The sequence below is a fragment of the Letharia lupina genome (assembly GCF_014066315.1).
Source record: "Letharia lupina isolate WasteWater1 chromosome Unknown contig_20, whole genome shotgun sequence".
In the NCBI taxonomy this organism is placed as follows: domain Eukaryota; kingdom Fungi; phylum Ascomycota; class Lecanoromycetes; order Lecanorales; family Parmeliaceae; genus Letharia; species Letharia lupina.
Window position 1 is genome coordinate 294,954 of NW_023502989.1, and position 16,247 is coordinate 311,200.

At 47.7% G+C, this 16,247-nt stretch overlaps 5 protein-coding genes across 5 annotated transcripts; 4 read left to right on the forward strand and 1 right to left on the reverse strand.

Annotated features, from left to right (window-relative positions):
- Positions 1-1,806: 1,806 nt before the first annotated feature.
- HO133_004930 (uncharacterized protein) lies at positions 1,807-2,898 on the forward strand (the record flags this gene model as incomplete). The annotated part of the gene is made up of 5 exons (XM_037295842.1): positions 1,807-2,092; positions 2,165-2,314; positions 2,386-2,583; positions 2,659-2,796; positions 2,858-2,898. The coding sequence occupies 5 exons, from the start codon at positions 1,807-1,809 to the stop codon at positions 2,896-2,898; spliced, it is 813 nt and encodes a 270-aa protein (XP_037148540.1).
- A 1,291-nt stretch (positions 2,899-4,189) lies between these two features.
- Positions 4,190-5,249, reverse strand: HO133_004931 (uncharacterized protein; the record flags this gene model as incomplete). Its single annotated transcript, XM_037295843.1, has 2 exons — positions 4,190-4,940; positions 5,017-5,249. 2 exons carry the CDS (start codon positions 5,247-5,249, stop codon positions 4,190-4,192), a joined length of 984 nt encoding a protein of 327 aa, XP_037148541.1.
- Positions 5,250-7,786: 2,537 nt separating this feature from the next.
- Positions 7,787-8,564, forward strand: HO133_004932 (uncharacterized protein; the record flags this gene model as incomplete). Its single annotated transcript, XM_037295844.1, has 3 exons — positions 7,787-7,963; positions 8,016-8,391; positions 8,443-8,564. 3 exons carry the CDS (start codon positions 7,787-7,789, stop codon positions 8,562-8,564), a joined length of 675 nt encoding a protein of 224 aa, XP_037148542.1.
- A 1,360-nt stretch (positions 8,565-9,924) lies between these two features.
- Positions 9,925-11,685, forward strand: HO133_004933 (uncharacterized protein; the record flags this gene model as incomplete). Its single annotated transcript, XM_037295845.1, has 1 exon — positions 9,925-11,685. The coding sequence occupies one exon, from the start codon at positions 9,925-9,927 to the stop codon at positions 11,683-11,685; it is 1,761 nt and encodes a 586-aa protein (XP_037148543.1).
- Positions 11,686-14,841: 3,156 nt separating this feature from the next.
- Positions 14,842-16,025, forward strand: HO133_004934 (uncharacterized protein; the record flags this gene model as incomplete). Its single annotated transcript, XM_037295846.1, has 3 exons — positions 14,842-15,038; positions 15,094-15,235; positions 15,297-16,025. 3 exons carry the CDS (start codon positions 14,842-14,844, stop codon positions 16,023-16,025), a joined length of 1,068 nt encoding a protein of 355 aa, XP_037148544.1.
- Positions 16,026-16,247: the final 222 nt, after the last annotated feature.

Genomic DNA, 16,247 nt, shown 5'->3' on the forward strand with positions numbered 1-16,247 from the left:
TTCTTTAGGCTACCGACCCGGAAACAAAGCGCAGACACTATTGTTAGCAACTCAGCTAAAAAAGCCTGGTCCCGGGGGTGTCTGCGCTTGACAGCCAGACACCCCTATTTGGACCTAAATACCTGCCCGCAGGACCTCTGTAGGGCCCCCGTAGGGGCTGCTCCTAACAAGCTTATTAATAATAAATATAATATAGCTTAATTAGAGACGCTAGCGAGATAAAATAAAGAGAATTAAATTAGATTATATAAGTAGTATTATTAATAAAGTTCTCTTTTTTATAAAAATCCTTAGCTTCGATAGCAGCGAGTCTTCTTTTTATTCTATATATCTCGGGAAGGCGGAGAGCCTTTATTATACAAATAGTTTTATCGATAATAGCGAGATCTAGCGACGGTGTGATAGTAATAGCGAGGTTACTATGAGGCCGCGCCTTATTTTGATATAATCCCTATATAAACCTGGCGCGGCCTTATAATCCCGCTACTGGTATTTTTCTTAGTATGGGCTGAGGTTTAAAAGTATCCGACTTTCGCGTCGCGGACAAGATTCCACGGAACCCTACTCTTACATATCGCTTCCATGGCGAAGCTCCAAGATCAGGCTCGTGGAGATTCTGCCCGGAGAAGATGTACGCATCCATTTTAGGATGCACATTGCGGACCTGGACAGCATCAGTCCCCTACGCATCAATGAGAAGCCTAGAGCTTATGAGGCTCTACCCTACACATGGCACAGTCAGGCATTGGCCAAGACTATACTACGTGATGGAAGGTTACTACAGGTGGCGCACAGTCTCTACGAGGTCCTTTATTCTCTGCGCAGATCTACTATTAATAGACTTTGGCTGGATCGACGCAATCTGCATAAATCAAGCCGACCTGCAAGAACGGAACCATCAAGTGGGCCTCATGAGACACACCTACAATCGCGCGGCTCTTGTCATATGGTGGCTTGGGAAAGAGGACGAGTACACTGCCACCGTAATCTAATTTATCGGCGGGATCATCAAGGAGCACGTCTCAGCAGGTGTAGGCTTACATGCCAGTCCGGATGCCATTTGGATTTTGGAGCAAACAGACCATGAACGCCATGAATCTGCCTCACTTCCCCTCTCATGAATGGGAAGCCCTTGCGAGACTGTTCGAACGAGCTTATTTCTGCAGGATCTGGATCGTGCGAGAGTTGGTAGTTTCGTCAAATGCTGTGGTCAGATGTGGCTCCTGTAAATTCAGTGGTGGTCGTGTCCCTTTCATACTGGGGGGCGAAGGATCTGGGTTTCGTTTGGTAGGTGAGTCATACGTGCATGGCTTGATGGAAGGTCAGTCAATCAATAACGGAGTCGAGGTATAAGACTTTCTCTTGCGTTGAAGGACGTCATGCGTCAAAGCTACCAGATCCATTGACCATGGAGATAGGAGAAAGACATTTGTCATTAAGAAAGGCTGAATGTATGCGGTACTTAGAAATGGAAGGTTCCAGTCACCAATAAGGCGAGAGATCTGAGCAATCTCATATCTCGCTACATACGTCGCTGTTTCAACCGTTGAGCCTTACTTTTGTAACTTTGCACACCAAGGTTGGGTTTATTCAATAATGCGCAGAGCGAGCCAGCTGGGATTTCAGCGCGTAAAGAACAACTTCGCCACAGGCCAAAGCGGAGACACTTTCGTCGCCAATCGCTCTTTCGATATGCGCATGCGTTCCTCACCAGGATCAAGCAAGATCGACTAGGTACGTTAAAGAAAAATTCCTCTTTTTCGTCTCCCGAAAGCCCACTCGGTACTGATTATCGAAGCCACCATCATGATCTCGTTCACCGCTTTCGTGCTTGCACTTTCAAACATAATCCTTGTCTCCGCCCTTACATTGAACAGCTCATCACTGATCCTACCAGGCTCTGCTGTAGCCAATGTAACCAACTCCAATTACATTCACGAATGCAACGGGATAAGATTCGGCTACAGCTTGGACAGCACAAGTTGCACCGAAGCTTTGAACCAAATAGATGCCTCCTCTACCACCGAGCAGACCTACGGTGCGCGGTATAAAGGTTCATTCGACGTAAAGTTGCCCAAAAGATACATCAGCTGTCCGTTTTCCCTATCCTAGAAGCTGCGTGCGAGAAAATGCTCTCCTGGACTGATGCTCTGTTCACTGACAGCGGACGGACGCTGCATCATCGAACCGAACATCATACTCGGTGAACCCTCCGCTCGTGCGAGTCTGCAAGAAGTCGCATCCGCAGCCAGCTACATCATCGACCAATGTGTGACTGCAAGGCCATCCCAGGGCGGGAAAGTGCGCGATATAGGTAAGCAGTTCAGTCTGCAGTCAGAGCAGTAAAACTAGTGCTGTATCCCGTGACTGAAATAACTTTCTCAGGTGGCGACAACGACCTAAGCGTCGCCGTTCTAAAGTATGAGCCCAAACAAGTGCAATGTTCTGGCACGGTATCCCCTTCGCTACTGTCATCGTGCCAGAACATCGTCAACACCATGCCCGCAAGCATGGACTTTACGACCTGGGGACCGGAAAATGACCCACTGGCTGTTATGAAGTTGCCTCTGACTTATCATTCATGTGAGTTTGTATACCAGGTCCTGTTCCCCAAAAATGATGCATCTGAGACCCAGGTTGAACGAATGATGCATTTAGTGGATCAAAGATGCAAGTTGAGCATTCGCACTGCAGGACCGACGGATACGTTTTCGAGATATCAATTCTGGACCGTGGCGGTGGCGCTGACCGGCGTGTGTGTGAGGAATGAACAGGTAGGGATGAGAGATGGTTTGGGTAAGTCTTATGTCTAAGAATGAGGCATCGCGTAAGACACAGCTAATGCGAGCAATGATAGGGCTGGGCGATCACCTCTCCATGGAAATTGGTCCAGCATGAAATCGCTAAAGTTGGGGGTAACAAGGGAACAGGAAAGGTCCAAAGGGTTCCTGCGTTTCGTGTCCACAACGTGCCATTCCGCAGCTCTTTCTCTTTCCCTTTCTTGATCTGCAAGAGTCTGAGCGAAAATCAGATCGATCGCCTCACCCCTACCCTGGGATATATCCCTGAAAGTCGCCTAAACGCATTGTCGAAATATGCTCGCCAACTACTATTCAGTAGGCTTCACAGCCGTTCTTCTTCTTGATAACAACAACTTTCACACCACATTCCAATACCTATGGGACAACTCAACATCTCCATCTTGCATTTCTCAAGCGAACCCCCCCCCCCCTCCCCCCAATCTCTCACAATAAACCCGGGGTCCACCAAAACATCCCCTCGATCCCTGGGAAAGAAAATCTCAATACCTACTATCTCACAAGCCCAACCACCAGGCCGCAACCCCCATCCCAAATACTATTTCCTACGTCTCAAAAAGTGTAAGAAACGAAATACCCTTCCTTCCCTCTTTTCTTGGTTTGTTTCTTTCTTCCCTCAATCGTATCTACCTGCAAACCAAACTCTACACATGCACACACGGACACAGAGCTTGGTAGATCACATGTGGCAATGGGTATCACCCCACGCGGAACAAAACCGCAAAACGAGGCCCAGATCTCTAAAAAGGCCACAACAGGTATCACAGTCATACGCAAGTGGCCGTCCAGCGTGAGAATTCATCGTCCACATCGCGTCATCCCACTCTTGTCCGTGCGGTGTTGGCCCCCTCCAGAAAGTATTACTCCCGCACTCGAAGAGGACATCCAGCTCCGACTCCAATCTGACGCACATCCCAGTCAGTCAACCCCGCGCTTTGCAACGGACCGCACACCCAAGATCACCTGCACGACTCCTATCTTTCAACTTCGACTCCCACCAGCTCGATCCGCGTTGGGCCCTTTCTTTCAACATATCTCCTCGAGAGGGTCAGCGAGACTACGCTATAGCCCTGGAAGCCAAAGAAGGTCGAGAGCAAGCACACGAGGCCGATGCGAGCGCCACCTTCTGCTTTCGCGCTATCTCGGATCAGAAAAAAGGTGAAAGTTGGGTTGGGGGGGGGAGGTCGGCTGGTAAGCAAGCGTGCCCGTATCGATACAGCACGTACAAATGCAAGCGGTTGGAGTCTTTTGCATGATATCGAAAGAAAAAGGGGCTTGTTACCGTTGCGCACCACGATCGTAGGCTGCTGATTACACGAGTTGCACGGTACCGGAATCATCATGAGCTCAAGTTTCTACAACCGACTTTCCTAAAGACCATCATCGTGCCGCCACACCTTCATCCACCTCTGATCCAACGCCGCGCCCTCCTCATAGAACCTCAAGTCGCTCGCCAGCCTGATCCTGCCCAGCTCGTCCTCGTTCTTGGTCGCAGCGTGGATCATATACGGCTTGTGGAAAACCACATCGCCAGCCTCATAATCACCGACCAACCACCTCAATTTCCCACCCGCCCTCACCCGTCCAAACTCCTCGGCGTCATGCGACAAGAACCCATCCTCCATCATGAGCCTATTGAACGCATCGACACGCTCCCCAGGACTCAACCCCTCCGCATCCCGCCCGAACTCAGCCTCCATCTCCTCGCCGAGCTCACCGCTGCCTTCGAGGTACATCAAGCCGCCGCCCGTAGGCCTACAGTCCCCGATCGGGACCCACGCGGTGAGGAACTCGGCGTCGCCGGCCCGGAGGAACAGTTTGTCGTAGTGGACGCCGGTGCTGCGGCCGCCGGGGCAGTTGTGCCGCAGCATGGCGCGGTCGACGAGGACTTCCGCGCGCCAGCGCATCAGGTGCCGGACGAAGGCGCGGAGGGCGGGGTGGGTGAGGAAGCGGCGGTAGGCGGGGGTCGCGTGGGCGGTGTCGAGGAGGGCGAGGGTCGCGGGGTCCGGGGCGCCGCCGAGGCCTTGGTGCGCGAGGGGGTCGTTGGCCGGGTCGAAGATGCCGTCGCGGGGGGAGGTGGAGGGGAGGAGGATGCCGGTGGGGGAGAGTTGTTGGAAATAGCTGGGGGGGTTTTTAAATTGTGAGCGGGTGGAAAGGTTGGGGGGCGGGGGCGAGCTCGAATGTGGCTCGGACTCACTGTTCCCGCATGTCGAGAACGTCTTCTCGAGGTATGAGGTTCTTCACCCAGAGATAGCCGTCGCGTTCGTAGCGTGCGTTCATCTGTTCCCATGGTGTGTCGGTCGTGACGGATTGCATCCAGCCGGTGGACGCTGCTTCGACATGACTTCCTTGGTTTGAGCGAAGGGTTGGGAGCTTTGGGGGGTGAATGATGCTGTCGTGCAATAGGGTTTGTACATCACATGAGGCCATTTTGTGCCGTCTGATAAGTCAGAGGAGAAGTAGGATGGAATCGGAGTTGCGCTCCAATGCTGTTGGTTTAAGTCCTTGAATATGAGGTGGTACCTATGATAGTAGGTACATGACATCATATCACGTGTGAATTCGCTAATGCGAGATGGACAAAACAGACAAGTGAATTACATTCCCCGCATTGATCGAAAAAGGGAGGTAATCGACACACAAACCCTTCTTCTCTGGATATACATCCTCATTCCTTTACCCCGGTTGGTGGGAGAGACTTCCACAATATCGCTGTGGAGCGCGCCTGCTACGTACATCCTTACACAGGCACACTCCCCGGCGCAAGTTGATCAGCCAATGCATATTTATAGACATATTCACAGACGAAGTATTATAGGAGTGGGAATCAGGACAAAAGATCAGCTGAAACCCAGCCTTATTATAGCAGTAGCACGATAGACCCCGTATGTAATACCACTAATGCATGCGGCGCGCCTCAGCTTTCCCCAGAAGGCTGGTGTCCGTCATACGGTAAGCAACGATCCTGAAATAGCAGTGATTCACAATGATGGTATACTTGAGGAACGGATGGAGAGTCGAGCCTCAACCTGGTGGTAATAGTACGGGAATCTTTATGATGGACTAGTGCTGTCTCGCGTAACGTCCCATGAAAACTACACGCACAAATGAGTTCTAAATGATGATTGGCTGGGTCCTAAGGCCCAGCCGCACGCAGACAGCGGTCCACTATGCAGCTCAGCCCTAGGAAAACTCCCTCTACGTAAGGTAGAAGACCTGGAGTCTAAGTACAAGAAAACGCTAAAAAACAAGGCGCGGGTGGGTGGGAAAAGTCCAAAAAACCTCTTCTTGCGACGAGAGGAACAAGAATGAAGAGCAAGAAACGGGGGGGACACCGCCTATTCAAGGCTCTTCCAACATGGCAATCTCGGCTATCCTGCCATAAGTGTGTGCTGTGCCTCTCCCTCACTAGCCCCCAGTCAAGCTGTGGCGAATAACAATTTCGCTCAAAGGAGGGAGGGTGTCAATGCTTTTTCCTCTGCATCTTTCATTTTTATCGATATGGATTATAGTAAGTAGGTTAGGGTATTGGGGAGCGAAGGATTGAAGGAGCTTCAGTACATATGCATGGAAGGAATTGATTGGGATACGATAAGGATGGGCCAATACACTAGACTTCCCGAGTTACCGGCCGCCCCGGTAGCCCTGTGCACTGTTCATCAAATACGGGGTGAAATTAATGTTGATATCAATTTATCAAAGCAGTTGGGTGGAATGCAACTTGAAGCGCAAAAAAGCCAGCACCACCCTGCATACGACGTACATGCTGGTTGGGGGGAAAATAGCAACGCCAGCAGAATAAGCTGAATATTCTACGCAGGTACTTTGTGGTTTGATAGGCTTATCTGATCTCACCCTGTAAACGACCACTTTTCTACGAATCACGTCCTTCGAAACGGAATCAAAAAGAGGTCTTCATATGCAAGAAGGATTCTGTTGCGCGAAGGAGTGAGCCATACTTCCAAGGCAACATCATAGGAATAGAATCCTGCCCTCTCTCTCCAGGAAGAAGATTTCTAAGGTGTGAGGCATTTGTTCAATGCTTATCGAGTTCTCCGTTGCATGCATAATCCACATCAATCCTCCGTTGCATGCATATTCCGTATCAGCCCTTCGCTGATGGCCAGTCTTTCAAGCAATCCAAGCAACGCACAGACATTTATCAAGGTTGCCACGCCTGGCTGTCACCATATGCAGGTAACCTCGCGCGCGCGAAGCTACCCAGATACTTTCCTCTGCGCGAATCCCGATTCCTTCGTTTTCCGGGTGAAGAACCGTGAATTGATCCCTCCGCAAATATCTGTGATCCTACATACCTCTAAGGTTTCTTCTTCAAGTGTCCGGACAAAGATTCCTAGAGAAGTACCAGGCTGTAAGATACCCTTTCTCTGAGTAAGTCGGGCATTGTTCCTTCATTTGCCCGAATGCAAATCATCAAGGTAAGTTTATGCTATCAGGCTGAGCTGCAAACCCGTGCAGAGATCTTCACACATGACATATTCTGCTTTGCCATTTCAAGTCATGATCGCCTTTCGGCTCGCATTGCCATCCATCCTTCAAGAAAACCACCTTTCAGTAACAGTGCAATGGCGTCTCCAGAATTTGAACTTCTTTGCCTTCCAGCTTAGTATGCACCGGTGTGACGTCGCAAACCTCTCTGAAGTATATTCCTACAGCTCGTGCTCTACTTGTGCAAGGAGATCCGTATTCCAAGTAGACGGCATGCCAAAGGAGAACAACAAACGAGCGGACTCTGTATTGTGCTATCATATGTTCATAGGACCAAGGAAAGTCTGGTGAAAGGCTGCGCCGCCCTTAGCGAGAAGGATTCTCATGAGATGCAACCTTTCTCACAGTGAGTTGTGCAGGGCGCTATCAGTGAGAATATAAATCACATCTTTATTGCTCCCAACGATCAGCTTCTTTCCGTGCTCGAATATGCTCACAGGAATTTAAGTACTACAACTATGGATACTCAACTACTCCCTCCTCCTGATGGGAACCAGAACAGGACAGGGCAAATTCTTGGGGCGTGCCTTGGGTTTTTGGTCATGTCATGTATTTTTGTGACACTTCGATTGTACACCCGACTCTTCCTTATCAAGTCCGCTCGTTGGGATGACTGGACCATAGTCCTTGCTTTAGTACTGAGCTCTCTCTTTGGCCTTCCAAATTTACATGCTGACTTAGACGAAGCTTGGCAGCATCGTTGGTGTCGGACTTGACTTTCCAGAAATCCATTATGGATTTGGACGGCATCAGTACTATCTCAACGACCATCAGGTTCAAGAATTCAAGAAGTACATTTATGGAGAATGGATCCAGACTTTCTTCACTCTGATGATCACCAAGGTGTCGATCTGTTTACTGTTATTGCGCATCTCCCCCAACAAGCGCATCGAAAGGCCCATCCAAGGTCTCGTGGCGTTCTTGGTCCTCTCGAACATTGTGCTGTCTCTCGTCTGGATCTTGCAATGCATTCCAGTGGACGGCGCCTGGGATGTTAAAAGGCAAAAGACCGCTAAATGCTTTACACAAGGTCAAGTCCAAAGAGTCCTCATATCTCAAGCTAGTAGGTTTGTCGAACGTGTTCCGTCAAGTCGCCTGTGCTGACCTATCTCAGTCATATCGATCATCTCGGATTTCATCCTCGCAGGGTTCCCAATCATCATTATACGCAACGCTCGGATCCACTTTCGGCAGAAGATTCTTCTGTGCAGCCTTATGGGTGTTGGACTATTGTAATGACTCTGTTATCTTTACACATCCTGTCTGATTTTGGCGACTTTGACTGATTTCACGTCCAGGACTGCAGCATGTTGCATTGTCCGCACGGTCATCAATTGGCAAAACGACCACATTGATCCAACTTGTATTTGTTTCTTCAAAGACAATTTTGCAAAGATCGCTCTGACGTTACCCAGGGGTCAGTGTCGACAATTTCCTTTGGCGAGAGTGAGTCAGCGTCTTGTCAGACCACGCGTCTCCGGTCTTCCAGATTTCCGGTACCCTTCCCAGTCTAACATCTCACAGCGCCGAAGTCAACATCGGCATTGCCGCCGCCTGCTTACCCACCTTGCTGCCTCTCTACCGCCTCCTCCGCGACAAAATTATCGCCACCCGCGAGGGTTCCACATCGACGACAGGCCGATTCACACACTTTCTCTCCTCCGGTCGAGGCCGTAAACCGAATGCCTCTTCGCAGGAAGACTTATGGAGGTCACGAAAGGAGTATGGACTCCCTATTCCTCCGAACGCTGAGTGGGCGAGTTCTACGTCCCAAACTCTTGTCAATTTTGGAAGGATAGGGGACGAGGATGTGGAAATGCAGACACCGGCCGTGGCGTTACACTAGTCGTCTCGAACCCATTTTATTCATATAGAAGGAATGAGGTCTTCGAGTAGGAAACTGTCGGGAGAAGGGGATGGCTTTGCTGTGCGAAACGGTTGTTCTGAAGATCCCACGTGACATTTCCTGTGACGGTCGAAAGGAGATCAAACGATAATATCATCACATCAATTCTAGCTCTAGATCAGCCTTGAATTCTATCATCCGAGAGATATGCTCAATCGTGGGAAAATACGGTCAATGTCTGGCCAGATATTTTACGTTGCCCTTACAAGCCTTGCAAGTATCTTACCTTACGAACGACTGGCACGACCCATATTCATTCGCTTAGCGTGATTTGCCCCTCAATTTCACGATTTCAGTAACTTCAGGCCCCTAATGCTTGGAGAAAGTATGTCCCGGATGAGATCGCTAGAAATCATATAATCATTATATATCTTTGCCAGTAGAAAACTAATCATTGATTGTGGAGATATGCTATGTCTTTTTGTAATTTTGAGAGCCGCTAACAATATCTTACATAAGTAGAGTTCCGTATGGTACTTGTATTATACATTTTCAGCCCTGCGGAATTTCATCATTTTTGCTCATTTGCAAAATCCATTTGTACTCTTTTTCCATCAGCGAAAAATCCTTGATCAAAGAGTGGTATTTCATTTTTCCGTGATCTTCAATCTGCCGTGACGTTGTCGCCACCTGTTCTCCACCGTAAACGATACGCATCGCCACGATTTTGCCACAGGATCATAGCATCTCATGACCGATACCCCATCAAGCCAAAATGAACGGAGACAGGCGGAAGCAGATATAGTATCCCGACATCTGCCATCTGGCTATACCGCTGAACCCGATGCCGTCTCAACTGCCCCGAATAACGCATCAGCGTCTGCGCCAATCCTCCCATCATCAGCCGAAGAGCCGCAAGACTCGCTGACGCTACAAGGCGGTGACATCCACCGGGAAATTTTCAAGATTGGCGCTAGAGCCAGACTGCCTGCAAGAGCTGCCACTTTCGCGAATCCTAACCTGCGTAGATCCAGCACTTTTGGCCCATACAGAAATGACATCACACCTAGCGATCAGCTCGCCCCGGGCGGATTTCGGCGCCAGTTCTTGCAGCGGCAGCAGAGACGCTTCAACAGCGTAACAAGTCCGGTCACCAGGAATTTTGTCTCATTCCTCGACCTTTATGGGAGCTTTGCAGGGGAGGACCTTGCAGAGTCGGAGGATGAATCTGCCCTCGACAGCGCCGATGAGGAGGCGGAATCTCAGGCCGGCGAGACCAGACCGCTACTGGGCCGGCGCAAGAGTTCTCGGCGAGCCGAAAAGCTAGGGGAAGCGACCACGTTGAAATCCTTCTTCACTTTACTCAAGGCGTTCATTGGTACGGGCATCATGTTTCTCCCCAAAGCTTTCAGGAACGGTGGCATTCTCTTTTCTTCCATCACCCTAGTGACCGTCTCATTGATATCCTGTCTCTGTTTCCACCTGCTCCTGTTATGCAGACAGCGCTACGGCGGCGGCTACGGCGAATTGGGCGCCGCGATCGGAGGCCCCAAGCTTAGAGCCTTGATACTCGGATCCATTACGATATCGCAGATAGGTTTCGTCTGCGCAGGCATCATCTTCACCGCCGAAAATCTCGCCTCGTTTCTAGACGCCGTCACGTCCTCTCCTACCGCACCATTGAGCGGGAAGGCTCTCATAGCGATTCAACTCGTCGTACTAATCCCGCTCGCCCTCATCCGCAACATCTCGAAATTGGGCCCCGCCGCTCTCCTAGCTGACGTCTTCATTCTCTTCGGCTTGATCTACATCTGGTACTACGACATCGCCACCCTCGCTTCCAAAGGCCTGCATCCAACAGTCGAGCTGTTCAACCCCCGCGATTTCACCCTCACTATCGGCTCCGCCATCTTCACCTTCGAAGGCATCGGCCTCATCCTGCCCATCCAATCCTCGATGGCGCAACCGGAAAAATTCTCCCGTCTTCTCTACGTCGTCATGATAATCATAACCATCATCTTCACCTCCATCGGCGCCCTCTGCTACGCCACCTTCGGCGACAAAACCCGCGTCGAAATCATCTCCAATTTCCCCCAAAGCAGCAAGCTCGTCAACGCCGTGCAGTTTCTCTATTCCATGGCCGTCCTCGTCGGCACACCAGTGCAGCTCTTCCCCGCCGCCCGCATTATCGAAACGTCCCTCTTCGGCGAACGAGCCTCCGGCAAGCGCTCCTCGGCCACAAAGTGGAAGAAGAATGCCTTCCGTGCCGCCATCACGGTTCTGTGCGGCCTCATTGCCATCCTGGGCGCGAGTGATCTGGATAAGTTCGTGGCGCTCATTGGCAGCTTCGCGTGCGTGCCGCTCGTGTACATTTATCCGGCACTGCTGCATTTCAAAGGGGTGGCGGAGTCGAGGTGGACTAAGATTGGTGATGCATTGCTGATGGTTGTGGGGCTAGGGGCGATGGTTTACACGACTGTTATCACAGTGTCGAGATGGATAGATGGATGACTGGGAGGGTAGTATTGATCTAGGTATCACGATTGGAGCAATCAGTTATTCTCAAAATCTCCATGGGCCCCGCCTGTCACAGTCATAGCCCCTTTCCTTCCGTTCCGGATTCCTCCCTCGCGTGAAAAGTCCCCCTCCTTTTTCTTCCATCCATCAACACTCAATTCCCAAACTCCACGACTCCCAACCACCGAACAACAAGCCAACAAACCATAACTATCTCACCACCAAACCCTCATCTAGACTTGACACAATTCACCTGTTCAAGGTAGACGGATACGTGATACGCTCAGTCTATCGAAACAGTAACGACCGCACCAACCCGAAGTGATGTTCGTTCAGCGCACGGCCACTCGAACGTGCCCGCTAGAGGTGTAGGTAAAGTAGCTCTCCGGCCATCAACGCCCTAATGTCGTACCCCGAAAAATCGTCGTTTGGGGCGGATTATTCCATGGGTGCGCTGCAGAGACACTTTACGATGGTACGTATGTAGGTAGTTGCTCTGGATTATTGCTTCGAGGCGTACATTTGCGACAAAGGCAGGGGCCTTGTCCGGGTCCTTGGCACGCGCGGGCATTCTTTTGTCAGGACCCTAAATCTTGTGCGTTGGGGCCCTGTGACGCGATTTTCGGTGTCTGTAATCTTATAACATGGTCTGGAGCATGTCTGAAGCCATTTGGGAGGGGTTTGAAGTTGATTAGGGGGCTGTTCGGGCCAGATTAGGTGGCAACTCTGCAGCTTTGGGGGCTCCCTGAGCTCTCGCTAGCGGGTACATGCGCATGACAGATAAGGTATGGGCGCCCGGAGCCACCACTAATCGTATGGGAACACGTTACACTTAGTATGGGCCACCCCAACGCTAAGGCCGCCCCAATACGGATTTTTTCAATTATTTTATCTACCCACCCACATATATATATACTATAAATTATTATTATCTATTTTAATCTCTCTAGCTCTTTTAATCTTAATTAACTATTTAGCCCTCGTTATAGTAGCCTTAAATTACTTAATCTTCTTATTTCTAAGTACATTGTATGCCCGAGACTCTTAGATATTTACTTACTCTAAAGCCTTTAAAGCCTTTATAACCTTCGTTTCCTTACATATAGTAATTTTTATTTCGAATCTGATGAGAGTAGATAATATCTCTCTTTTAAATTATCGTATTAGACTCTATTTTATAAATTACTCAAGTTATTATAGTCTATTAAATAATATTTAATTCTCGCTTAGCGAGAAGATCTAAAAGCATTTTCGCTTCTACTCCATGAATATATCTATTAAGCAATTAATCGATTAGATATATATTTTATAGTTTCTTTTTATATTATATAATTTAATAATAAGTATATAGTATTAATTAATCTTTAAGATCGAGTATTTTTTATTCTAAAGTTTTATCTTTTAGCGAAAAGTTTCTTCGCTAAAATCTAGTTAAATGATTTAAAATAATAGTAGGATTATAGAGAAAAAGGTCTATTTCTCGTTATTTAGATATAATAGTTAATTTAATAAAGGTTCGATTATAAATTACTTGAAAATTAGCTAAAAAATCGAGTTTTAAATAGTTATCGCTGGCTTAATATATTATAATATTAATTATTTTAATATACTAGTATTTAAATAGCTAAAAGATATTTATATTTAATAATTAATATAGATATAAAGAGTATAAGAGTAAATAGAATAAAATAATATTATTATTCTTTATATATTTAAGTATTTCTCTAATGAGATAACTATTATAGCTATTAAATAGTAATAACCTATATATCCCTACACGCCTTCTCTTTATAAAATAATTAAAATACTTGATTTAGATCTTATATAGATTATCGTTTACGTATTCGATATTATTAATACCCTATAGAGTATCGAAATTAAGGCTCTCTTAAAACTAATTACTAAGATATTATTTTTTAGTTAAAATTAATATTAAAGAAAATATATAATCTAAGTTATTAGTATACTCGATTAATATAATATACTCTCTATTATTTATATTCGTTTAATAAAATAAAAATTCTCTTTCTTCTATAATAACCTATTAACTCTTATCTACTCTAATTTGAAATCTAATCTTATTAAAGTTATAGATATTCTCTATTTATACTTTAAACTCTTAATAGATACTCTAAAAATGTTGAAACTAGTTCTAGATAACTTCTAGTTTATATATATTCTTCCGTTAAGCTGTAAAAGACTTTTATTTACGTATTTTATATTGAGGATTATATCTTAAAAATCGCGTAAATTAATAATTACCTATATACTTAATAGGGCTAAAGCGCTCGCGAAGTATAGAGTTTATAGCTCTTTTAAGTATCGAATAATAATAAGATATTCTCGATCTATCGAGTCGTTGTATATATTAATAAAGAGTCTATTCTTTATAATCTATAAGCGTATAAGAGTAATTATTTTTAGAGGGGATCTTATTATAGCGATTTAGAAGTTAATTATAGAATATATTAAATTTAATAGCTAATTAAGTAATTTTAAGCTTTATTTCGAGGGTAATAATGACTAAAGCCTTCTGGATACGTTCTTGAATGACGGTATATAAGTTAGGTATAGTTGTGGTTATGGTAGATAGGTGGGGGACGGATGGTTTAAATTATTGAAAAAATTGGTGTTGGGGTGGCCTTAGCGTTGGGGTGGCCCATACTAAGTGTAACGTGTTCCCATACGATTAGCTCCCGAGGGCAGGCCCCCGCATTGCCGATGTAAAGTTATGTTTTACGTATTAGTCGAGTATTAATTACAATTCCCTTTAGTCGATTGAATTAACACAATTCCTCGAGTACTTTATCTAGTTGTTATTGTAGTGTATAATCATAGAAGTTCTATAATCTCTTTTGATACTGAATTAGGACAAGACCTTAGTGCTATTGCCATAGCGTTGCTTGGCCAACCGTAACCCTGTGTCCGCGGAGCCGACGCGAAAGCATTCCTTGTGAGAACAGAAATGAAACATTAAGAATCCTAGGAAACGTTATCAAATACCGCTGTCTGCACCGCTCAGATGTCTTGTGCCTCTGCTTACCCTAATCTACACACATAGGGTGGCTTGCTGGAACCTTGCCTTTTCCATTGCACAACCCCTACTGATCACCCCTATTCAGAATATCGAGACAGAGCGCACGTGCAAGCATGGCAGCCGAATCCTCAGCAAGTCCGGCTGATTCAAAGAAACCTGCCTTGGTCTCTCAACCTTCTGTTGCCAACGAACACCAAGCCAAGGCTTTTGCAGAGCTCAAAGCATTGTGTGAGAATAACAAACTCTATTGGCCGGCAAGTGAGATCGAAGGCTATCCTGCCGAAGGGCACAATGACGATAAAGACCTATTGTATGTTGTTCAGACTTCAACCCGTGTCCAAGACACCTTACTTATCGTGATATAGGCGGTTTCTCGTTGCGCGCTCGTACGACCCACAGGCTGCTTACAAGCAATACAGCGCCTCAGCAGCCTGGCGCAGAAAAGTCGCCCTCGTTCAAACATACGACAACGTGGAGATACAGAGATTTGCACGTATGAACAGAGTAGTAAGTGGGTTCACTTCTCAATTTCAACCAACCAGACTCCGTACTCACAAATCTCACCAAGCAACCCCAATGGACGGGCCGTCGAGACAGAATGGGCATCCCTCTGATGGTCTATGTGTTGTCCGAGATCCGTCCCGAAGACCTCGCTCAAATCTCGAAAGAAGATCCCGGACTATCGAGTATCTTCCTCCCGGCAGAATACATAACGAATTTTACGCAGCGTCTGTGCAACAGGGTGCGGAATGACGGAACCATCATCAATAAATCCGTAAACATCATCGATCTCTCCAATGTTGGGCTGCGGAAGTTCTGGAATCTGCGATCGATCCTTCAGACCGCGAGCGGCATGGCCACGGCGCACTATCCGGAGACCGTGGAGCGCATCTTCGTCGTCGGTGCGCCGTCCTTCTTCCCCACCGTCTGGAGTCTCGTCACCAGCCGCTTCGATCCCGCGACCACCAAGAAGATCTTCGTCCTGTCCGCCTCCGAAGCTACGGAGAAGCTGACCGAGTTCATCGCGCCCGAAGACCTGCCGAGACGCTTTGGCGGAACGCTGGACTGGACGTTCCCCATGCGGCCTGTCCCGGACGCCGAGACCAAGGAGATCATCGGCGGTCTGGCCGACAGATGGGTCGAGGGGCCAATTCGGTACCTTTCGAAGCCTGAGGGCGACGTCCTCGTGGCCGTGGGCTCGCAGGATGGGCAGTTGAGGCGGGAGACTTTGGCTCATATTCCTCAGGGCTCATCGTCTCGTAACGGGCAGCCATCGGAGCATGTACCGACGAGATGAGCGCTCGATTCATGGCTGTAGCCTTTCCTTTCACGTCCATTTCATATCCATCCAAGCTTCCCACATCCCCTTCAGCATCAATACGTCTTTGCGCTAATAGCAACGAGAAGGCCGTTGGAACGTAGAAGCGTAGGCACTTAACAGAGCCCATTAATGCCATCTAATGAGTCCGACCACACGGCCGTAATTGCCACAATAATTGACACCCTGAAGGAGTCTAAT